The 26,380-nt window shown below is 42.8% G+C and overlaps 1 protein-coding gene across 1 annotated transcript in view; it reads right to left on the minus strand.

Moving 5' to 3' along the window:
* Positions 1-25,879, minus strand: part of LOC142245804 (contactin-associated protein-like 4) — a 795,990-nt gene extending 770,111 nt beyond the window's left edge. The window contains exon 1 of the mRNA XM_075318773.1: positions 25,368-25,879. Coding sequence (XP_075174888.1) covers positions 25,368-25,452 — 85 coding nt within the window. The 5' untranslated portion in view covers positions 25,453-25,879. The remainder of the gene's footprint in view (positions 1-25,367) is intronic.
* Between the last annotated feature and the right edge of the window lie 501 nt (positions 25,880-26,380).

A 26,380-nucleotide genomic window follows, 5' to 3' on the forward strand; every position in this document is an offset into this window, starting at 1 on the left:
AAACGTAAGGAGTATTAATATCTTGTCATTTATAGTTTAATAGCTTCATTGCTTATATATTACGCTTTTGAAACACAAAAAAATAAACTGTCTAAGGCCCGTTTCACACGTCAGTGAAAAACACTGACGTTTTTCACTGGCGTGTAAAACACGCACATGTCCCTGTGTGTGCCGTGAATCACGGCACATGTGGGTTGTCTAAGTGCAATCCGGGCTCCGTTCTCCGTGGCCCGTGATTGCACTTAGTAATCAACTCACCTGCGCCCGCTCCCGCTCTCCATGGTGCTGATCGCTCCCGCGGTGCAGCATCCGGCCGGCGCTGACCCCCGCAGCAGCTGCTTCCGGGTCGGCTGTGTCGCGCATCATGAATATGCGCGACAATAATGAGCCGGCTCAGAAGCAGCAGGGAGAACGGGCTGCAGAGGACATCGCTGGACGCCGGGTGAGTTAAAATGTTTTTTATTTTAAAAGCATGTTTTTTTCTGGCACGTGTTTCAAGGACCACACCACTGCGTGGTCCGTGGGACATCAGTGATGCCAGAAAAAAATGGACATGTCTCCGTGCGGCAATCACGCACACGCGGGTACGCCGCACGGAGACACGTGCAGTGAAAAATCACTGACGTGTGAGCAGACCCATTCATTAGAATGGGTCTGCGTATGTCAGTGATTCTGGTACGTTTAAAAAAAAGCACAAACGTACCAGAATCACTGACGTGTGAAAGAGGCCTAAAAAGCATTTCTTAATATTGTGAAAACTTATCAGAATTATTGATCCAAGGTTCCTTTTTATGGTGATATTTCACCCACCAATTGATTGTATCATGCCTCTTTTCATATAAGCGATGTAGTGTTTACATGAGTTTTTATCGCATTTTCATTGCTGCAATTTTTCTCTCTTGTTGGTATGTCATGTTTTCAACAAGTTGCTTTATTTTTGATGCTTCCTTATATTTGTCTTTCACTAAACTTTATTAATGTACTTATGTGTGGCTTACATGCTTTTTTTTACCTACCGCAGTTTAGGATTGGTAAAAAAGAAGCACTTTGGTGAAACTGTGCAAAGATTTGCAGAGTCCAAAACTCTTTGTGAACAAGCAGCCTAAAGCCTGCTTTACACGGGACGACCAATCGTGCGATTTCACGATCGATCGTACCCTCCTCCGTCGTTTGTGCGTCACGGGCAAGTCGCTGCCCGTGTCGCACAAAGTCGTGAAACCACCGTCACACGTACTTGCCTGCTGAGCGACCTTGCTGTGGGCGGCGAACGTCCACTTCCTGAATGGGGAGGGACGTTCGGAGTCACAGCGACGTCACACAGCTGCCGGCCAATAGAAGCGGAGGGGCGGAGATGAGCGGGATGTAAACATCCCGCCCACCTCCTTCCTCATTACCGGCGGTAGCCATGGGATGCAGGTAAGCAGAGTTCATTGCTCCCGTGGTGTCACACGGAGCGACGTGTGCTGCCACGGGACCGATGAACAACCGGCACAAGTAAAAATAAACGATATTATGAAACTGAGCGACGAGTACACAACTCATGATTTGTGAGCGATACTGCGTCGCTCAGAGATTTCACACGAGACGAAGTCGTGTATGATGCCGGATGTGTGTCACGAAAACCGTGACCTCGACGATGCATCGCACGATCCGTCATCTCGTGTAAAGCACCCTTTAGAGATAAGATGCGATAGATCTGTATTTTGTGGAAACACAATATTCATACATTATATCAACAATTTAGGGCAATTTAGACATATAGAGAGGCTACAACAACTCCACTTTAAGTGCATGTGGCCCATTGTGTTACATAGTTACATAGGTTGAAAAAAGACCAGGGTCCATCTAGTTCCTCCACTAGTACAGGTCATTCTCTAAGGCCTAAGACACATGGCATGAAAATCAGAGTGAGTGGAATGCGATAAAACATCGAATTCCACTCAGACCAATATTAGCCTATGTGCCAGCACCGATGAGCAATTATTTTCTCAGCCCTAATTGGACCGAGAAAACAGTTGCAGCATGCTGTGAGTGTAATGCAATCCTTGTTTCTCTCACACCCATTCAAGTATATGGGGTGAGAGAAAAATCGCACTGCACTCACGGTACACCGATGTACTGCGATTGCAGAGCGAGATTGGCAATAGCCGGCAACAGAGGAAAGAGGGAGATAAATCCCTCCCTCCCCTCCTCAGCGCTAGCCCTCCCCTCCACAGCACCAGCCCACCCCTCCTTAGACCCGGCCTGCCCCCCCCCGCAGCTGTGGTCCAATCGCACGATCAGACCTCAGTCGCAGTGGCACTCCCATGAAATGTGGCTCCCGCTGTGCTTCCAGTGTGAGCCAAGTGTCATGCGAGGATGAAGTAGTCCCAAGGATGCAGTAATCCCCCGTGTGGCCCCAGCCTAACAGTCAATTGCGTACAATACAGAAGACATCATAAGAAACAGAATAAAATTCCAAGAAGCAACTGTACAAGAATATTTTGCAAGGCACTTTACTGCTCTAAAAGACAACCTGTCACCAAGTCAAAAATCAAAAGTTTTTGCTTTCATTTTATTCCAGCTTCTTACTATGATTTATTTAAGTGCCACATGTTCACACAGATCTGGACCTTTTTATTTAGGGTTAATTTTGATGGTCTTTACCAATGGGTTAATCTTTGATGGTCTTTACTCATTATTCCCCGGATTCTTCTAGAAGCATCGTTAGGCTGCTTTTCACTATTACTCTTTGAGCCCCCACCTTGTAAAGTTATTACTAAGCAAAAAGGCTTGTATCTCTGCGGCCTCCGACACACATCCATGCCGCCGGTACGTGTTTGCCATTTTTTACACGTACCGGCGGCACGGAGACACGTTCAGCAATGCTACCCTATTGTAGCAGGCACACAGACGTAAAACCACACGGAACGTGTGTCCGTGTGCGTTTGTACGTGTGTGCGTTTTTCTACATGCTGACATGTCCATGTTTTTTATGGCAGCACGGGTGTCACACGGCCCGCACCCGTACCACACGGATGTAGTGTGGATGCAGTCCCGTGTGACACGCGCTGGAGAAAGCCCAAGTGTCAATGAAAAAAAAACAAAAACATTTACTCACCTCCAGCCCTGCTGTCTCTGCCGCTGCTGCCACTTGCTGCCGACCGCTGCTCATTATGCTCATTTAATATTCACTTCACTGCGGCCGGCAGCAGCAGCAGCGGGGAGACGGCAGGGCTGGAGACCGAAGATCAGCACCACGGACAGCAGCGCGGACCACGTGAGTATGCAAATTACCGGTTCTATGTGTGCTATCGCGGATAGCACACGTAGAACACACGTGGACCGCACGTACCCGAGACACGTACTTACCACACGCAACACGCAGGGGAAATACGTGTCTCGCGGCACGTGCGTGTTTTTAACGGAAGTGTGTTTCAGGCCTGAAACAGTATGGTGGATTAAAAAAAATGAAATACTCAAGGAGGAGCGGGAATAAAATAAGAGTGGCCACTTTTGACCTTTTATCAGGTCTTTTTAAAATTAAACAATTGCAGCTATGAAAGCTAATGTGGGCTCTAAATCAATCTAAATTTGAGCTGTAAAACTAATATGCTAATCCATCATAAGTATTCATCACTTAATTTAGAAACCCTGTCAACATCTTATGTCTTTGACAAATCCACTAAAAATGACATGCTAAGTTCTCTTTAGAATAAAAAAAAATCCCACACAGGCTCAAAGTCTTGTGTGGAATTGAATAGAACAGAGGAGATAAAACATCTAGTAATAGTATTCTCCATCCTTGGATTTTTCTTTTTTATTATATACAATAATATCATTAAATCAAATAAAATATAATTAGTTATGTTTGACACTGATTAACAGAAATTGAAGCCAATGTCAAAGTGAAAACATCTCTACAAAGAGATAATAATTGATTAAAGTAATGAGACACAAAATAATTGAATATCTAAATTTTAAATCCATTACATTCAGTGATTAGTAAAGGCACCTTTGGGAGCAATTAAAGCACTGAGCCTTTGTGGATAAGGCTGCATAATCTTGGTCACTGCAGGACCTCAAAGGGATTGTCTAGGATTTAAACTACAGTAAGGTTTGGGTTTTTCAGACATAGCTCTGCTCATTCCCATGGGCTGTGACTGAATTTCCAACGTAAGGTAGGTGCACAAAACCGTTATCTCTCTATTCGGTAAAACCGGTCTGATTATTCTGACCAGACGCTGATCAGAGTGGCATCCATTTCTCCATGGTGGAGAGAAAGAAAAATAGTTTTTCCACCTTCTCCATTATGTCAGTCTGTGAAAATCTAACCGGTCTCTGATGTCAACGCACATAATACAAAGAAAACCACCACACTTCATAATCATATTTTGAACTATTTATGCACTTTAGTTTGTATGGATTTAACCCTTATTTGACTAAATATTGCATAATATCAACCATTGGGGAAATTCATTAACCATGTCATTGATCATATGATCATCATGATGACTATTACCAATATTATACACTCTAAATAACCACTTAATGTGCCACTTTTCTCTGCAATGTGTCCAACTATATGTAATTTTATTTTCTGATATGATAAAATATATGTTTTCAATTGCAGATTTTATTTATATTTTTTTTATTTTTCTTTGTAGGGTATATGAATACCTTACACATGTATTGCTCAGTTAATCAGTAATCAGACCCAAAGACCTGCAATGCCGATTTTGATCTGACACGGACATGTCACCGTTTCTTTCCTCGGAACACTTGGTCAAAGGAAAAATTGGACATTTGTACAACCTCTTAGAATATATTAGGCATGAGTGCAAGCTGTAAAAAAAAACCATCATTAACACTATTTGGATATAATCAGTCATGTGCACAAGCCCTATTCTCTTCATACAACATAGCACAATGTTTTTTTCCACATATCCATTAGACAGTAATAGTCAAGATTTTTATATATTTTGCTGAGGGTGCTGTTATTTCTTCCTTTCTAGTTACTTGCAAACTAATGGCCAATATGATTCTGACTAATAACAGTTACAAGCATTTTGACCTTCCAGAAACAGATATATCTAAAGTAATTGTTTTAAATCATTTGCATACACACACATTATATCAATTAATCTAACTATTTTAAATCTTAGAATGGTTGTCCGGGTTTGGGACAAAAGTCTACAGAAATGAGCAAACCCGGGGTTGGTTTTCAGACCGGACATACATAAGCAAGGATGGTTGACCTTAGAGAGATCAACATGCAACACCGTGGAGACTAGAGTTGAGCGCGGTTCGTGGTTCGAGGTTCTCCAGTTCTAAGCTCGAGTGATTTTTGGGGCTGTTCGAGATCGAACTAGAACTCGAGCTTTTTGCAAAAGCTCGATAGTTCTAGATACGTTCGAGAACGGTTCTAGCAGCAAAAAGCAGGGCTTTTTACAGCTACAGTGTGCAGGAGCCATCGCTGGCAGCCTGCCACAAGCTGCTAACCAAGATAAACATCGGGTATCCAAGCAAAGCGCTTTGGTTAGTAACCCGATGTTTATCTTAGTTACGTGCAGGAAGCCCACACTTCCCGCTCAGCTCACTCCGCCCCCTCCTGCCCGCGGCATGTATACATACATATACACACACACACACACTCTCACTCACGCACACCCCCCCCCTCCCAGCTACAGTGTGCAGGAGCCATCGCTGGCAGCCTGCCACAAGCTGGTAACCAAGATAAACATCGGGTATCCAAGCAAAGCGCTTTGGTTAGTAACCCGATGTTTATCTTAGTTACGTGCAGGAAGCCCACACTTCCCGCTCAGCTCGCTCCGCCCCCTCCTGCCCGCGGCATGTATACATACATATACACACACACACACTCTCACACACGGCACCGCACCCCCCCCCCCCGCTCGGCTTACCTGCGGTGATGAAGTCCCGCCATCCCGACCTCAGCGCTGTCACTGTCCTCCATGGCCGCCGCTTGTCACATCACCTATCGCTTCCGACCCGAGACTGACACTGGCGGTGACGTCACGGACCTCTCGCGATACTTGATGTGAAAGCGCCGGTCATTGACCTCAGTGACAGGGGCTGTCAGTGTGCTGGAGATCAGCGCAGGTAATGTACCTCGCTGACAGCAGCACTTGTCATGCCCTGCAGTGACCTGGGCTGACCCATTGATGTTAGCTCAGGTCACTGCATTGCTCTCCCAGCCAATGGGGAACATCCTGCTCTTCATTGACTGGGACAGTGTGGATCATCATGGCAACCCCTTGGATTACAGCAGACCTGGATTTGTTTTTCTTTCTAATAAATTGGTTAAAGAGGGAATGTTTTGGGGAGTGTTTTTTCAAATAAAAATGTGGTTGTCGTCTATTTTTTTTTATTACTGACTGGGTTGGTGATGTCGGGTATCTGATAGACGCCTGACCTCACCAACCCCAGGGCTTGATGCCAGGTGACATTACACATCTGGTATTAACCCCATATATTACCCCGTTTGCCACCGCACCAGGGCGCGGGATGAGCTGGGGCGAAGCACCAGGATTGGCGCATCTAATGGATGCGCCACTTCTGGGGCGGCTGCGGCCTGCTATTTTTAGGCTTGGGAGAGTCCAATAACCATGGACCTCCCTAGTCTGAGAATATCAGGCCCCAGCTGTCTGCTTTACCTTGGCTGGTGATCCAATTTTGGGGGACCCCTACGTGTTTTTTTAAAATTATTTATTTAATTTAAAATAACAGCGTGGGGTGCCCTCAGTTTTGGATTACCAGCCAAGGTGAGGTTGCCAGCTGTGGTCTGCAGGCTGCAGCCGTCTGCTTTACCCTAGCTGGCTACAAAACTAGGAGGAACCCTACGTCATTTTTTTTTTTCATTTTTTTGGCTAAATACAAAGCTAAGCACCCCTTAGTGCCACATGAAAGGCACCAAAGGGTGCTCCACTTTTTCTCCATTTTTTCTCCACTTTTTCTCCACTTTTTCTCCACTTTTTCTCCACTTTTTCTCCACTTATTCTCCACTTTTTCTCCATTTATTCTCCACTTTTTCTCCACTTTTTCTCCATTTTTTCCTCCATTTTTTTCTCCACTTTTTCTCCACTTTTTCTCCATTTATTCTCCACTTTTTCTCCACTTTTTCTCCATTTTTTTCTCCACTTTTTCTCCACTTTTTCTCCACTTTTTCTCCACTTATTCTCCACTTTTTCTCCACTTTTTCTCCATTTATTCTCCACTTTTTCTCCACTTTTTCTCCACTTTTTCTCCACTTTTTCTCTATTTATTCTCCACTTTTTCTCCACTTTTTCTCCATTTTTTTCTCCACTTTTTCTCCACTTTTTCTCCACTTATTCTCCACTTTTTCTCCACTTTTTCTCCATTTATTCTCCACTTTTTCTCCACTTTTTCTCCATTTTTTTCTCCACTTTTTCTCCACTTTTTCTCCACTTTTTCTCCACTTATTCTCCACTTTTTCTCCACTTTTTCTCCATTTATTCTCCACTTTTTCTCCACTTTTTCTCCATTTTTTTCTCCACTTTTTCTCCACTTTTTCTCCACTTTTTCTCCACTTTTTCTCCACTTTTTCTCCACTTTTTCTCCACTTATTCTCCACTTTTTCTCCATTTTTTTCTCCACTTTTTCTCCACTTATTCTCCACTTTTTCTCCACTTTTTCTCCACTTTTTCTCCACTTATTCTCCACTTTTTCTCCACTTTTTCTCCATTTTTTTCTCCACTTTTTCTCCACTTTTTCTCCACTTTTTCTCCACTTATTCTCCACTTTTTCTCCACTTTTTCTCCATTTATTCTCCACTTTTTCTCCACTTTTTCTCCATTTTTTTCTCCACTTTTTCTCCACTTTTTCTCCACTTTTTCTCCACTTATTCTCCACTTTTTCTCCACTTAATCTCCACTTTTTCTCCACTTTTTCTCCACTTATTCTCCACTTTTTCTCCACTTTTTCTCCACTTTTTCTCCATTTATTCTCCACTGTTTCTCCACTTTTTCTCCATTTTTTTCTCCACTTTTTCTCCACTTTTTCTCCACTTTTTATCTATTTATTCTCCACTTTTTCTCCACTTTTTCTCCATTTTTTTCTCCACTTTTTCTCCACTTTTTCTCCACTTTTTCTCCATTTTTTTCTCCACTTATTCTCCACTTTTTCTCCACTTTTTCTCCACTTTTTCTCCACTTTTTCTCCACTTTTTCTCCACTTTTTCTCCACTTTTTATCCATTTATTCTCCACTTTTTCTCCACTTTTTCTCCATTTTTTTCTCCACTTTTTCTCCACTTTTTCTCCACTTTTTCTCCACTTTTTCTCCACTTTTTCTCCACTTATTCTCCACTTTTTCTCCACTTTTTCTCCATTTTTTCTCCACTTTTTCTCCATTTATTCTCCACTTTTTCTCCATTTTTTCTCCACTTTCTCCACTTTTTCTCCACTTATTCTCCACTTTTTCTCCACTTTTTCTCCACTTTTTCTCCACTTTTTCTCCACTTTTTCTCCATTTTTTTCTCCACTTTTTCTCCACTTTTTCTCCACTTATTCTCCACTTTTTCTCCACTTATTCTCCACTTTTTCTCCACTTTTTCTCCACTTTTTCTCCACTTATTCTCCACTTTTTCTCCACTGTTTCTCCATTTTTTTCTCCACTTTTTCTCCACTTTTTCTCCACTTTTTCTCCACTTTTTCTCCACTTTTTCTCCACTTATTCTCCACTTATTCTCCACTTTTTCTCCACTTTTTCTCCACTTTTTCTCCGTTCTTTTTCTATGGTCAGTCTACCCATTAGCTCTGCCATGCATACTGTAGCTCTACACCTACTGCACATGTTACTTTATGATTGACATCTCTTTCGTACCAGAGCTGTCTAAGTCTACTCTGACCCCATATTTATCATTACTATATTGTCCTTGTACTGTATTATGATATTTGTATCATGTGTTTCATTTCTTGCTGTGTTGCAATTTTTTTGCTGCATGCCAATTGTACCTCTACATTGTTCGAGTTTATGTTATTGTTCTCTCACTCTTATGTGATACTGATTATTGTCATTTTTCATGATTACATGCAGATAAGTCCAATCTGACGAAGGCTCAGGCCGAAACGTCAATTGTAACTTGTTTTGGACAAAAACATATATGCTTATGAAAAAAAAAATGTTCTTAATACGGACCAATAAAGAGTGATTTTGCATTACTATCTATTGGGACTTACTGACTTAGTCTGGGAGATTTAGAGTGCCGAGGTTACTCACTAATTTTATCTATTATTACCTCTGAGCACCTATATACCAGTGAGCTGAGCTTCCTCTACAGTAGTTCTCCTGATTAGGCATGCCCTTACCTCATGAGCAGGGCATTGCAGCTTTGGTAGCAACCATTACGACATGGACTCTGCTGCTGTGGACCCGGGGAGAGTGAGTGCAGATTCATTGCACCCACACTCCTCACATGAAGGGTCCGCACTCCTAGAAAATGGGGGATACGTTCCCTGAGTGTCTCCCCCCCATATTCTAGACGGTCCAGAGTCGTCGTGGGACCCCTTTATTTTTTTTCTTACAATAAATTGGTGAAAGAGGAAATGTTTTGGGGACTGTTTTTTCAAATAAATTTCTTTTGTCGATTTTTTGTTTTTGTTAGTACTGACAGTTTATGATGTTGGGTATCTAATAGACGCCATGACATCACAAACTGCTGGGCTTGATCTCAGGTGACTTTACAGCTAGTATCAACCCGATTTATTACCCCGTTTGCCACTGCACCAGGGCACGGGATGAGCTGGGGTGAAGCGCCAGGATTGGCGCATCTAGTGGATGCGCCACGTCTGGGGTGCCTGCGGCCTGCTATTTTTAGGCTGTGAAGGCCCAATAACTATGGACCTTCCCACCCTGAGAATACCAGATCACAGCTGTCCGCTTTACCTTGGCTGGTGATCCAGTTTGGAGGGGACCCTACTTTTTTTGTTTAATTATTAATATTTCTAAAATAATTATAAAAAAGAGCCTGAGGGGACCTCCACATTGGATCCCCAACCACGGTAAAGCTGCCAGCTGTGGTTTTCAGGCTACAGCCGTCTGCTTTACCCTAGCTGGCTATCAAAAATGGGGGGACCCAACGTCATTTTTTTTTTTTAACTATTTTTTAAATCAAAAAATTAATGGGCTTCCCTGTATTTTGATTGCCAACCAAGGTAACGGCAGGCAGATGGGGGTGGCAACCCATAGCTGTCTGCTTTATCTGCGCTGAGAATCAAAAATACCGCGGAGCGCTACGTCATTTTTTTTAAAGATTTATTTTTACAGCACTGTGATGTCCAGCAATCAAAATACAGGGAAGCCCATTTTATTTTTAGTTATTTATATAAATAATTAAAAAAAATAAATATGGGCTCCCGCTGCATTTTTTGTATTGCTAGCTAAGGGTAATCCAAGCAGCTACTGGCTGCTAACCCCCACTGCTTGGTGTTACCTTCACTGGCAATGAAAAATCCAGGGAAGCATTTTTTATTTTTTTTGCCAAAAAACTACAAAAAAAGGACGTGAGCTTCGCCATATTTTTGTATGCTAGCCAGGTATAGCAGGCAGGTGCTGGAAGAGTTGGATACAGCGCCAGAATATGGCGCTTCTATGAAAATGCCATTTTCTGAGGCGGCTGCAGACTGCAATTCGCAGCAGTGGGGCCCAGAAAGCTCAGGCCAACCTGTGCTGCGGATTCCAATCCCCAGCTGCCTAGTTGTACCTGGCTGGACACAAAAATGGGGCGAAGCCTACGTCATTTGTTTTCTAATTATTTCATGAAATTCATGAAATAATAAAAAAAGGGCTTCCCTTTATTTTTGGTTCCCAGCCGGGTACAAATAGTCAACTGGGGGTTGGGGGCAGCCGTACCTGCCTGCTGTACCTGGCTAGCATACAAAAATATGGCGAAGCCCACATAATTTTTTCAGGGGGCAAAAAACTTCTGCATACAGTCCTGGATGGAGTATGCTGAGCCTTGTAGTTCTGTAGCTGCTGTCTGTCTGTATGGAGAAGAGCAGACAGCAGCTGCAGAACTACAAGGCTCAGCATACTCCATCCAGGACTGTATGCAGAATTTTTTTGCCCACCAAAAAAATGACGTGGGCTTCGCCATATTTTTGTATGCTAGCAAGGTACAGCTGGCAGCCACGGGCTGCCTCCAACCCCCAGTTGCCTATTTGTACCCGGCTGGGAACCAAAAATATAGGGAAGCCCGTTTTTTTTAATTATTTCACTTATTTCATGAAATAATTAAAAAACAAATGACGTGGGCTTCGCCCTATTTTTGTGTCCGGCCGGGTACAACTAGGCAGCTGGGGATTGGAATCCGCAGCACAGGTTAGCCCGAGGTTTGTGGGCGCCTCTGCTGTGGATTTCAGTCCGCAGCCGTCCCAGAAAATGGCGCTCTCATAGAAGCGCCATCATCTGGCGCTGTATCCAACTCTTTCAACAGCCCTGGAGCCGGGTGGCTTGTTGGGTAATCATGAGTTAATACTGGCTTTGTTTTACCAGCCAGTATTAAGCCAGAGATTCTTAATGTCAGGCACGTTTGACCCGGCCATTAAGAATCTCCAATAAAGGGTTAAAAAAAACACCACACAGAGAAAAAATACTTTAATAGAAATAAATACACAGACACATTAGAGACTCCATCTTTATTACCCCCTGTCAGCCCTCCACGATCCTGCTCTTCTGTCTTCTTTCTTTCTAGTGTAGTAGTAGTGACGATTGTAGTGAGGATGAGATTCACCAGCTCATCACTTGGGGCTGGGGAACCTCCATCCTCACTACAATCATCACTACAATCGGGAAGCAGCGTGCAGCCTTCACTCCGTGAGTGATCAGTGCTGGCTGTCAGCGGTAACAGCGGTAACGCTGACAGACGCGTTACCATAGCAACGGTGCTCTCGGAGCCGCGGTTAGCGGTGACGTCACCGCTAACTGCGTTGCTATGGCAACGGTGATCTCCGTTAATGACCGGCTGTGTCAGCCGGTCCCTAACGGAATGGGGAGTCGACCGTGTGCTAGAGCATGTCGCCGGTACACGGCGATACACATATGTGCACCGTGTACCGGAGAGATGCACTCGCAGGTCCTACATGACGTGTCATAGTCATGTGACCAGTCTGTAGCCAATGAGATAATAGCCACGTGACTGGTCACATGGCTATTTTGACGTCACGATAGGTCCTGCATCTCTGCTGGCAGTGCAGGTCACCGGGAGGATTCAGCGATCATCGGATGGAATAGCGGCAGGAGACAGAGTGCAGAAGGGATCGCGAGGACCGGTAAGTGTTATGGCAATGTTTATTAACTGTTTGTGTACATTTATAATGCATTTTGATGTGTTTGTGATTGCCTCCCATTCTAGCCTATACGTTCGAGTTCGGTTCGTCGAACGTTCGACGAACCGAACTCGAACGGGACCCCCGTTCGGCGAACCGGCCTCGAGCCGAACTGGGACCAGTTCGCTCATCTCTAGTGGAGACACCATCACGTGTTTCTCAACGCAGTGATTCTAGAGCAATGCCCCCTGGGAAATATTCAAAACAAGAAAGCCTGCGGAGACACCATCACATGTTTCTCAACGCTGGCAGGAAACTAGCCAGGTCTTTCACCGGGAAGGAACAACTACGGGATGGGCAGTCTCCAGTCAAGTAGACCACCTATGCCAAACATGGTATCCATCCACAGATAGCTGTTTTGGGGTATTTGCCCCTCATCAGTGTGGAGTAGGAAACTGGCTAGTGGGAGCAATGCCTAGTAGAAGACTACATAAGCAAGAATGGTTGACCTTAGGGAGATCAACATTCAACACCGTGGAGACACCATCACGTGTTTCTCAATGCAGTGATTCTAGAGCAATGCCCCCCGGGAAATATTCAAAACAAGAAAGCCTGCGGAGACACCATCACGTTTCTCAACGCTGGCAGAAAACTAGCCACGCTGGCAGGAAACTAGCCAGGTCTTTCACCAGGAAGGCACAGCCATGGGAAGGGCAGTCTCCAGTCAAGGAGACCACCTATGCCAAACATGGTGTCCATCCACAGACAGCTGTTACGAGGTATTTGCCCCTCATCAGTGTGGAGTAGGAAACTGGCTAGTGGGAGCAATGCCTAATAGAAGACTACATAAGTAAGGATGGTTGACCTTAGGGAGATCAACATCCAACACCGCGGAGACACCATCATGTGTTTCTCAACGCAGTGATTCTAGAGCAATGCCCACTGGGAAATATTCAAAACAAGACCGGACATAGACTTTACAAAAAAAAAATCAGTGTTCGAGTTCGGAGGTCAGATGCATTACATATGCTAACTACTTGAATGAGCATCATTGTGCTCGGGCACGCTCAGCCCAGTGCGAGATGCTTGCAGTGTTTGAATGACCCATACTGGGGGTAACAACAGCGTGATCGGATGCAGTGTGTCCAGAAAAATAAGAATGGAAAAACCCAACTCTCCTTTCTATGGAGGTGATCTGTCTATAGGCCCTGTCACACGCACAGAGAAATCTTTGGCAGATCTGTGGTTGCAGTGAAATCATGGACATATTGTTCCATTTGTACACAGCCACAAACAAGGCACTAATTGTCCACAATTTCACTGCAACCACAGATCTGCTGCAGATTTATTTGTGTGTGACAGGGCCTTTAGGCTGGCTGTATGTGGGCGGAGAACTGAACTGCCCAATCAGTGACTCCAATGAGGTTCAGGTCAAGTTCGAGTCCGGAATAGGACTTTATCTAAAGTCCGGCTGAACCCGCTGAACCATAATTCCATTGGTCCGCTCATCTCAAGTCTACAGTATCCCGATGTGATTGCAAAATGCAGAAGAGTGACAGCGGGCAACATGCTACCTTTGGCAGCGAGTCTTGGCTCACACACTCTCATACAAGTCTATGGATGCGTGTGAAACTTTGCACTGCATTCGCATGTCATCCGACCACAGTGCGATGTATGCAAAGACAGGTCATGGAGGAAAAGGTTGAAAGAGTACCCTCCCCCTTCTGCGCAATTGTGACCCAATCGCAAAATCAGATCACAGTCGCAAAACCCTCGACTCACACCCGCAGCAGAAGGTCATTAGCATATCACTTTGTTTCTGTCACATCGGAAGCTATGCACAAGTGGAACCGAAGACTTAAGGTCACATTGTGACTAGTCTCATCTGGCTTCTCTCAAATCTGTTCTATTAAGAGAAGTTGAATATGTCTACTCGACACGTGATCACAAATGTGCAAACCACGTAAGTCACATGACCGCTGACACTGCGAATACCAAGAAATTGTAAGAGTGTGCACGCAGCATGCTGTCTCAATTCAGCAGTCTCTAATCTCAAGCCAAGACAACCTGTGTTTTGGGTGTCACATTTCATTTACATTATTCTATGCTTTACAGAATGATAGTATGTTATAATTGAATAAAAATATATTGTTTAAAGAATGATTTTATTCCCAGTACTAGATAAAAGGTCTGCTACTTTTCCAGAAACAAGGTCATGTTTGGCATTGTAACTCAGCCCTATTAAGTGAACGGAAATGAACTGCAGTATAAAAAACGCACTCTACCGATGTGACACCATTACTGGGAGACAGCAGACTTTGACTCCTATTACGAGTCTGATACAACCCTTTTAAAAAGACTAATTTGTATTATCCAGAGACTCATGTTCAAATACTTTGTAATTTTGTGATGTTACGTAATAAAAAATAATTGCACAAGATGAGAATAACCTGTATTGTTGGTTACCGTATTATTTCTGTATAAATTGTCCTGAGCTCATTACAGGGAGTCCATTAGCGCAAAATATTGAAAACAAACTATTGAAACCAAGAACAGTGTAAGGGATTTAGCCCTTAATAATATTTGCTATATTGTTCTGTTTCCATATATTCTAATGCATGACACCTTGCACTCTCGGTGTGGTGGAGCACTTCATTGCACTTTCCCCACTGCTAGTTTCCCTCTAGCTCTGCGCTACTCTTCCTTGATTGACAGCTTTAACTTTCCATGAGCCAGAGGAGGCAGACATAGGGGGAAAATAAGAAGAATAAAGGAATACAGCAGCACTCTGTAAGTACCAAGATATCTCTGAACATTGAACATATGAAACTGGAACTGCATTACTGCTATAAGAAATATACTGAAGGTATATATAAATATACTGAAATATACTGAAGGCCAAAGTAAGATGCACCAAATTAATTTAAGGGGAACCTGTCACCAGATTTGGCCACCACCATTGAGCTTTTAGATGCAGCATTCTAGATTGCTGTATATAAGAGCCCAGGCCACTCTGTAGAACGTAAAAAAACACTTATATAATACTCACCTATGGGGTGGATCGGTCCGATGGGTGTTGCTGCTCTCCAGTCTGGTGCCTCCTCCATCTTATGGGATCGCCATCCCCCTGCTCAGCCCCGTGTGCATGATGCATCCTACGTCATTCACGGAGAGGCCTCCATTGAGCTCCTGCGTAGGCGCATTTTTATCTGTCTGGCTGATGACAGATTAAAGTACTGTAGTGCGCATGCGTGGGTTATCTTTGACCTTTTCTCGCGCCTGTGCATTACAGTACTTTGCTCTGCCCTCACTAGGGTAGATCACAGTGCGCATGTGCAAGAGTGCCGGACAAATCATACGCGGTACTGGGCAGGAGGACAGAGATCACTGAACATGGAGGAGGTGCTGGACCATGAGCAGCGACACCCATCAGACCGCTCCGCCCCCTTTGTGAGTATTATAAAGATGTTTTTTACCCCTTTGTGAGTATTATAAAGATGTTTTTTACGTTCTACACAGCGGCCTGGGCTCTTATATACAGTATTATAGAATGCTGTATATAAGAGCTCACAGATGGTGGCCACAGCTTATAGGCCCCAAATCTGGTGACAGATTCCCTTTAAAGGCACATGCACCTTTTAATGAATTTGATGCATTTTTTAGCTGCTTAGTACCACCGCAAGACTGAGGTACATTTCGGCTATTAATTGTACCATGTTTGTTGCATAAATGATGCTGAATCTGTGGGACTTGTCCATCCATATCCCATATGTGGTAAGTCCTGTACTCATTCTTAAAAGTTATTAGAGCTGCCAGGAGTGCAAGAAAGTCACCAAATATCACAATTTATTTTAAGCAACTACAAATTGTGCAAAAATTTAGAAACCTTTCAGTTTTACCAGAATTCTGGTGATAAGTTTGATGAATTGAGGCCAAATTGTGACTGTAGTCTCAAACATCGCTCTAAAAACAATACCACTCCTTATAAGTGAAATCTCTTCCTCTTGAGTCCTGTTAGTTGCAATCCCATAACGATACTTAGAAAGTCATTCAGTTTATGAAAACCAATATACAGGTTTTTAAGATGAGATTAAATCTTCCTTTTAACCATTATTTGATTTATACAGTAGTAAATGGATTAATTAATTTATCCTGATTAGCCTACTTTTGGCTATGGAAGGAGTTAAATTAAAGGAATATTACAATTACAGCAAATACATATCATTCATTATTTAATAACAAGTTATACAATATTATGATTTATCACTTGATCTTTACTTGCCGTCATTTATTGGTGGCTCCATTATTTATTCCCCATGTGCCACATGAGCTATAGTACAGATACTTGTGCTTCCCAATTAATAACCATCCCGGAACATGTTTTCACCGGTGTGAATGGCATCGTGCTGTTGCTCTCCTACTCCTCCTGTAAATGGATGCCTAAATTGACAATTACTTGGTACGTTTTCATCTTTTCAATTGGGCTTGCCACTACTCAGTTGACTCCTGGTAACACTAATGAGATAGTATCAGATTGTGTACAAATATGACTAAAGGCCGCTTTACATGCTGCGATATCGGTGCCGATATCGCCAGCGTGGGTACCCGCCCCCATCTGTTGTGCGACACGGGAAAATCGCTGCCCGTGCCGCACAACATCGCCCAGACCCGTCACACGTACTTACCTGCCCGGCGACGTCGCTGTGACCGGCGAACCGCCTCCTTTTTAAGGGGGCGGTTCGTTCAGCGTCACAGCGACGTCACAGCTGCGTCACTGAACCGCCGCCCAATAGAAGCGGAGGGGCGGAGATGAGCGGGATGAACATCTCGCCCACCTCCTTTCTTCTGCATAGCGGCCGGGAGGCAGGTAAGGAGAGGTTCCTCGTTCCTGCGGTGTCACATGGAGCAATGTGTGCTGCGCAGGAACGCGGAACAACTTTGTTACTGCTGCAGTAACAATATTTGAGAATGGACCCCCATGTCACCGATGAGCGATTTTGCACGTTTTTGCGACAATGCAAAATCGCTCATAGGTGTCACACGCAACGGCATCGGTAATGCGGCCGGATGTGCGTCACCAATTCCGTGACCCCAACGACTTCGCATTAGCGATGTTGTAGCGTGTAAAGCCCCATTAAGGCTATGTGCACACAAAAAGTATTTGGTTGCAGAAATTTCTGCATCATTTCTGTACTTCTTAGCAGAAAAACGCAGCTTAAGGCCTGTTTCACACGTCAGTGAAAAACGCAGACGTTTTTCACTGACGTGTAAAAAACACATATGTCCCTCCGTGTTCCGTGGTTCATGGCACACGTGGGTTGTCCATGTGCAATCTGTGATCTATGATTGCACATGGTCTTATACTCACCTGTCCCTGCTCCTGCTGTCCGTGGTGCTGAACTCTTCGGCTCTGCTGTGTTTCCACCCCCGCTGCATCTACTTCCGGGTCGGCTGCTCCTACATGAATATGTATGATTATAAGCAGCCGGCTCTGAAGCAGAGGTAGCTGAAGCTGAAGACAAGCAGCACTGGAGAAGGTGAGTTTAAATTTTCAATTTTCAGTTTTATTTTCAATGTTTGTGTTTTTCTGGTACATGTTTCACGGATTACACCATAGTGTGGTCTGTGGGACATCAGTAATGCCAGAAAAAAACGGACATGTCTCCATGCGGCAATCACGAACACGTGTGTATGTTGCATGGAGACACGGTCAGTGAAAAATCACTGATGTGTGCACAGACGCATTGATTATAATGTATCTGCGTATGTCTGTGATTCTGGTAGGTATAAAAACTAGCATATATGTACCAGAATCACGGACGTCTGAAACAGGCCTAAAAGAGAGCCATTTTTTACAGATTTTTTATGCTTTTTTGTCGTGTTTTTCTATGTGTTTTTGATGTGTTTTTCAATCAATGGGAAAAAAAACACTGCAAAAAGAATTGACATATTACAGATTATTTTCTACATCAAATCTGCAAGGAAAAAATATTCAACATATGCACTACACTTCAGGATTCTCAGTGACTTTGCTGGCATAAGGATTTCCTTGCACTTTTGTGACAAAAATGCATAAAAAAACACATAGAAAAAAAGCGATAAAAATGCACTGTGTGCACACAGACTAAAGGGCCCAATAAACATTAGATGATAGTCATCATAGCTAGACCGGCTGCCCATTTGATATGTGTAGGGGCTTCCTCACTACCCCATGGTCGGACAGTTGGACTTTTACCAAAGATTAGACAAAGGATTTTTCCTTTATCCCAATTGACAAAATTGATAACCCAAACTCTCATGTGTATGGGCTAGGTGGGAGTAATCTATGGATAATGGGAATTATAACGCACGGTTATATTAATAGTTTTCCAGGAGGAATAACAGAAAACTAGACCCCTAACCAGGTAGATTAGATGGATAAAGCCCTATTCATTCTCATTAAAAATATATATTTACTTTTGAAACTGTGCTTTTATGCTGGTCAATGTAATAATAAAGTCATCCAGTAGCCAACGAGTATATGGACGCTCCCAGCCAGATTGCTAGATAATGAACAATGCAAATATTTCTCCTATTATTAACTGTTCATTATCTAGCAATCTGACTGTGAGCGTCCAGTTACTCCTTGGCTACTGGATGACTTTATTATTACACTGACCAGCATAAAAGCACAATGGAAAAAGTAAATACACATTTTTAATGAGAATGAATAAGGTGTTTTCACTGTCTACTCCACCTGGTCAGTGATTTTAGCTTTTTGCTTGTGGATTTAGTTAAAGGTGAGGAATAACAAAGAAAGAGCAAAAAAAAGTGGAGTTTCCAGAAAATGCCCTATACAATAGATATTTCATGTGGAACTTAATCAGTTATTGGAGGGGACATATCTTGTCATTTAAAATTACATAATTTTAATAACTTTTTTTTACAATCCATATGACTTGAAGAATAATAGATGAAAATACTCAATAAGACCAAAAACAGAGAAAAAGAGAATAGTAAGGATAATTTTAGACACCTTCTTTAAATATACTGTTTGGTCTTAAGGTTCAAGCCATTCTCACCAAAATATTGAGAATAGAGCTATTGGTGGCAGGATCGATGTAGGTTTCTCACAATTACCCATAATCAGACTCTAACTCAATGAAGACAATACAATTATTTTCCCCCTTAGTGTTCATGAAATGGTGGTCTTTACTAACTCATATTTAGTGATATTATCTATATTGGTGGTGATCCTGTGTTCCTCCATGGGTGATTTGTACTGATGTTGGACCAGATTTAGGTTCCCTTCCATTGCACCAGCACTTTAGGTAATGTTTATGGACCTCTTTTTACCAACCTTGTGCTCCCCTTATATCCACATTATTGATCCTTTCCAGTAAAATAGTTATGCACCTTTTTTTAGTGGATTGTGGTGCGCCATGAGGTCCATATCCCTCTTAATTATTCTGCTATCCTCCTACCTAGTGCCAGGGATCCCATGATTTTCTAGAAACCTTTTTTGGCCCTGTGCACCTGCACTTTAAAACTTGTTGTGGGTTAATATGATTATCCATTAACTTTCCCATCACCCCCTCATCTCTACTCCATTACAAACCCATGTTAGGGTTTTTTTTTTGTTTATTTGAGTCAATCCACCTGTATCACTGTGGGTAGATGAGGGGTGAATAGGATTGGGAAGTGATTAACTACCCACTGTTGCATCATACATCCTTATTCTCTTGGTAGATTTTAATCTGTGATGTTATGTCCCGTGTGTGATCTTTAATAAACACTTTGTAATTTGCACATATACTCTAAGTTTCTCTTGTTTTTTGATGCGTCTCTGAGAAGTGCAGACACGGACCCAGCCACATTTGAGCTGACTCCGTGTCCACCTTAATGGCTCATATATTGTGAATTTTCCTCATAATAGATATTTCATGGGGAATTCAATCAGTTATTGGAAGGAACATATCTTGTCATTTAAAATTACATAATTTTATTAACTTTTTTTTACAATCCATATGACTTGAAGAATAATAGATGAAAGTACTCAATAAGACCAAAAATAGAGAAAAAGAGAATAGTAAGGCTAATTATAGACACCTCCTTTAAATATACTGTTCGGTCTTAAGGTTCAAGCCATTCTCACCAAAAAAGGGAGAATAGAGCTATTGGTGGCAGGATCGATGTAGATCATGATCCCATAATTAGACTCTAACTCGATGAAGACAATACAATTATTTCCCCCCTTAGTTATCAAGTAATGGTGATCTTCACTAAGTCATATTTAGTGACGTAAGAGAAAATGGGGGGAATCCGGGTCCTCCAGGTAAAAATATAGACTTTACATGTATTTATTCCATATTAAAATCCATGCTGGACAGAAGAATAAAAATATATTTAAACGCGTTTCAGGCATACGCACTTGTTCACTGAATGGGCATTGAGTGAACGATGGCATTTGTCTGAAATGCGTTTGATATATTTTTATTCTTCTGTCCAACATGGATTTTGATATCAAACAAATAGAGTGTATATTTTTACCTGGAGGACCTGGATTTCCCCCTTTTTTCCTAACATTTGCAACTACCATCAGTCCATGGTTCAGGAGTCGGGCTTCAACTTAAATTCATTACCACTGGCGGAAGATTTAGAACAAGATTGTTGAGTGAGTCTACATATATATATATATATATATAGTGTATATATATATATATATATATATATATACATATATATATTTTAACCTTCTTCATACTTGATGATATTATAGCCTATACAACTTTCATTTCTGCTGATCTAAACATGACCTGTCTACACAACATAAGTAAAAGTTCTACACCCCTCTCTTTAAGAATATAGATCATGATACAAAGAAAGCCAGACTAGCCATACCAAGCTTCAAGATATAAGAAATTGTTTTCTTAAGGCATTGGCACAAAGTCAATGCCAGGTGGAGTCTCACCCTAGTGAAATGGGTTTGATCTAATAAAGTTCACGGTCAGCAGCAGAATCCTGATGGTGTTTTCTTTCTGTACTTCGGCGATTTGTATTGACATCTGCATTTTAAAGAAATGCTTCATTGATTCCCAAAAGTTCTTCTTAGAACATTAGTAGAAATTAAAGACTTCAAAGAAAAAGTTACTAAACACTTGACGGATAATTAATAGAAGCTTTTACGTGAACAATCCCAATATCCAGCCAACCTTCCTTGTATTTTTTATTTACATATTGATGTATATGGGCTGATTACGCCATTTCTGTTAAATGGAGATATAGCAGATAAGATTGCTGCCCTATAGAAACACACGACAGACGCTGGTTGGCTATACTGACCGATCCGGTGCCCCTAAGTGTGTTAACGCTATAAAATCTAGTAGAAGTTACAATGTATCCCAATGAGTATTTTAGTACTCAGCTTTTCAGCTGCTTGGCTGAGAATATCTATAGGACTGGAAGGAGCAGATTGGTATGTGTTGCCACCAAAAGGAGTAATTGTGTCAGTAAAAAAAATTTGGTAAGTATTTAAGCATTTCTATCAATAGAAAAGCAGAAAAGTGCCTACATGAAATATACACAATGGAGTGTAATGTGTATTTCTTCTTCTAATCAATATCTTCACTTTAGTACAAAGAGTCGACAAAAGTTTGAAGCACCGAAGCATCTTAATGACTAATACCTGGTTTGATATTTTTGGCAGTGGTCTCCTTTTGCTGTGGGTGGTTTTTAGGGTCAGACAACACTGTACTGATGTATTTTTGTACTTCATGACCCAGATTCAGGCAGTCAAGATCTGATTTACTATGTCAGAGGCTAAAACAAGCTCCCAAAGTAGAAGCTGCTTTCCCAAACTTGTTTTCTCCTTCGGTGCCATTACTTTTCACCTGAATGTATATACCTGGGATATTCCCCCTGTGTCACCAATGCTAAAAAATAATGCATTTTTTCATGCTAGATCTATAAAAACAACTATTTTATCATGCTCCTATGCATCTTCGTAAATTATATCAATTAATTTAGTAAACATGTAGACAATGGGTGCGGTCTCACTGTCACAGTATTAATATATACTACGGTGCAATAATAAACTACATTATAAAGTGCCAGCTATCCTATAATGGCAGCACTCTTATTAAATAAATTCAGATTAAAATGCTTCTTCACTATAAGAAAAAGGCTATTTTCCAGTGTTAAATGGTGGTTTCAGAAATTATTTATATATTATGTCTAGTATACAGAAAATGACTTTGAGCCCCTTTTTCTTCGAATTTCTTATGTGTATTAGGCACTTTGTAGCTTTTGAATATTTTATTCCCTGTGCTGTAAAGCCTGGGCTTCTGGAATTGTTAGAGTGACCTCTAGCGCCACAGCCGCTTGGTGCCACAACCACACATTGTCCTAATGGCTTCTGGACAATGGCCTCTTTCTGTGCCATGTCACTTACTGTGTTTGACTTTGATTGGCTGCCTGCAGTGGTAAATTCAAATGCACAAAAATGGTTTGCATATGGACTAAGGAGAATTAACCAGTTACTCGCAGTAGATTAAATCTCTAAGTATGAATGAAGGAAAGATGGTAGAAATAGGAGGAGGGCTCATCTGATGTCCCTTGTTAGAATTAGCTGCCTGTATCCAGAATAGCTGATGTCTGCCCATCCCAAATGTCATGTCCTTCAGTACAAAACTGTCCCAATTTACTATTAAACACTCCATTATTACTAGCGGTGTGAATGGCTAAGTCCATGAATCTCTCCATCAACGGACTATAACGTAAAGCTAATTTTGGCAGCAAGCAATGTACAAAATGTAGTATTACAAAGAGCCTGGCTTCATCCCTGCAGCACTACAAGTACCACATATCCAGGGTATGGCATTGCCATGTGAGCTCTCCCAGGGCTCAGCCATTATACAGAGCCTGGTTCCATCCCTGCAGCACTACAAGTACCATATATCCAGTGTATGACTATGCCATGTGATCTCTCCCAGGTCTCAGGCATTACACAGAACCTGACTCCATCCCAGCAGCACTACAAGTACCATATATCCAGTGTATGACTATGCCATGTTAGGACTCCGAGATCTCAGGCATTACACAGAACCTGGCTCCATCCCAGCAGCACTACAAGTACCATATATCCAGGGTATGGCATTGCCATGTGAGCTCTCCCAGGTCTCAGGCATTACACAGAACCTGACTCCATCCTAGCAGCACTACAAGTACCATATATCCAGAGTATGACTATGCCATGTGAGCTCTCCCAGGTCTCAGGCATTACACAGAGCCTGGTTCCATCCCTGCAGCACTACAAGTACCATATATCCAGGGTATGGCATTGCCATGTGAGCTCTCCCAGGTCTCAGGCATTACACAGAACCTGTCTCCATCCCAGCAGCACTACAAGTACCATATAGCCAGGGTATGGCATTGCCATGTGAGCTCTCCCAGGTCTCAGGCATTACACAGAACCTGTCTCCATCCCAGCAGCACTACAAGTACCATATATCCAGTGTATGACTATGCCATGTGAGCTCTCCCAGGGCTCAGGCATTACACAGAGCCTGGTTCCATCCCTGCAGCACTACAAGTACCATATAGCCAGGGTATGGCATTGCCATGTGAGCTCTTCCAGGTCTCAGGCATTACACAGAACCTGACTCCATCCCAGCAGCACTACAAGTACCATATATCCAGGGTATGGCATTGCCATGTGAGGACTCCCAGGTCTAAGGCATTACACAGAACATGGCTTCATCCCTGCAGAACTACAAGTACCATCTATCCAGTGTATGACTATGCTATGTGAGGTCTCCCAGGTCTCAGGCATTACACAGAACCTGACTCCATCCCAGCAGCACTACAAGTACCATATATCCAGTGTATGACTATGCCATGTAAGGACTCCCAGGTCTCAGGCATTACACAGAACCTGGCTCCAACCCAGCAGCACTACAAGTACCATATAGCCAGGGTATGGCTATGCCATGTGATCTCTCCCAGGTCTCAGGCATTACACAGAACCTGGCTCCAGTCCAGCAGCACTACAAGTACCATATAGCCAGGGTATGGCTATGCTATGTGAGGTCTCGCAGGTCTCAGGCATTACACAGAACCTGGCTCCAGTCCAGCAACACTACAAGTACCATATAGCCAGGGTATGGCTATGCTATGTGAGGTCTCCCAGGTCTCAGGCATTGCACAGAACCTGGCTCCAGCCCAGCAGCACTACAAATACCATATATGTAGGGTATGGATATGCTATGTGAGCTCTCCCAGGTCTCAGGCATTACATAGAGCCTGGCTCCATCCTAGGAGCACTATAAGTACCATATATACAGGGTATGACTATGCCATGTGAGCTCTCCCAGGTCTCAGGCATTACACAGAACCTGGCTCCAGCCCAGCAGCACTACAAGTACCATATATCCAGGTCTCAGGCTTACACAGAACCTGGCTCCAGCCCAGCAGCACTACAAGTACCATATATCCAGGTCTCAGGCTTACACAGAACCTGGCTCCAGCCCAGCAGCACTACAAGTACCATATAGCCAGGTCTCAGGCTTACACAGAACCTGGCTCCAGCCCAGCAGCACTACAAGTACCATATATCCAGGTCTCAGGCTTACACAGAACCTGGCTCCAGCCCAGCAGCACTACAAGTACCATATATCCAGGTCTCAGGCTTACACAGAACCTGGCTCCAGCCCAGCAGCACTACAAGTACCATACATCCAGGGTATGGCTATGCTATGTGAGGTAATGTGTATGATCTCCAGCAGCTCTGGCTCAGGGTTCATTATCAGACTGCTAATTACTAGAAGTAACATATTATGCCTGAGATCTGCTTAGCCACATTGTATGGATTTTGGAGTAAGTAGTGGGCTAGACATATAGGCTTTAGAGCTGCATGTAAACTTTTGCACCCAGCCATGCAGTGCTGGTATTCACAGCCTCTAGTGAGCTCCTCAGTACAGTACTGATCCTTCAGGAGAATTCACTGTCAATACTTCTGTATATTCCTACATGATCAGCACTGGACAGAGCACAATGTGCCACATCCCATTAGCACACATGAAAGTAGGAAACAATGGATACTTACATTTACTGGCTGCCACCACAGTGATTGTGTTATTAAGCAGGAGCAGGGTGATCAAGTTGATAAAGATTGATGAGGCAAAATCCATCCTTAAATCCACAGAGTGCAGGACACAGCAGAGTAAGTGCAGCAGCTTCTCCACACAGGCTCCTTCACTACTTGCCCTTTGCCTCTTCACTTGATATCTAGCAGTGATTTCTAGCTGGCAGACACCTGAGACAAATGCCCTATATCTTCTCTCCAAGCCCCGACCCCAGCTCTTTCTGCTGCAGGTCCCAGCAGCAGCAGCAGCTTCCTCTGGCTGAGAATCTCCAATTTCACACAATCACTCAGGGCTAAACTGTCAGACAGCTCCCCTGATCAGCCTGGCCACTGAAGCCTCACCATCACAATGTGTCCTGCCTACCCCGTGTGGTGACAGGTGGGAATGTGACTGCGAACAAATGCAGAGAAGAAAATAGCAGCTCCGCACATGAGCACCAGGACAGAGCCTCCTGCAGATGTCTCCTCTGCCCAGAGCTCGGAGAGTGTGGGCACAGGCATGGAGAAGGGGGGCAGAGGGGGCACAGGGGGGCTGCCATGGAGGAACAGGCTGCAGAGAGAAAGGAGGATAGAGAGAGATGGATAGATGAATAGATAGATAGATAGATAGATAATGGATAGATAGATAGATAATAGATAGATAGATAGATAGATAGATAATGGATAGATAGATAGATAGATAGAGGGATAGATAGATAGATAGATAGATAGATAGATAGATAGATAGATAATAGATAGATAGATAATAGATAGATAGATAATAGATAGATAGATAGATAGATAGATAGATGATAGATAGATATATAGATAGATTATATAATAGATAGATAGATATATTGATACGATAGATAGATACGATAGATAGATAATAGATAGATATATAATAGATAGATAGATAATGGATAGATAGATAGATAGATAGATAATAGATAGATATATAATAGATAGATAGATAGATAATGGATAGATAGATA

Source organism: Anomaloglossus baeobatrachus, chromosome 1 (assembly GCF_048569485.1).
Source record: "Anomaloglossus baeobatrachus isolate aAnoBae1 chromosome 1, aAnoBae1.hap1, whole genome shotgun sequence".
Lineage (NCBI taxonomy): Eukaryota > Metazoa > Chordata > Amphibia > Anura > Aromobatidae > Anomaloglossus > Anomaloglossus baeobatrachus.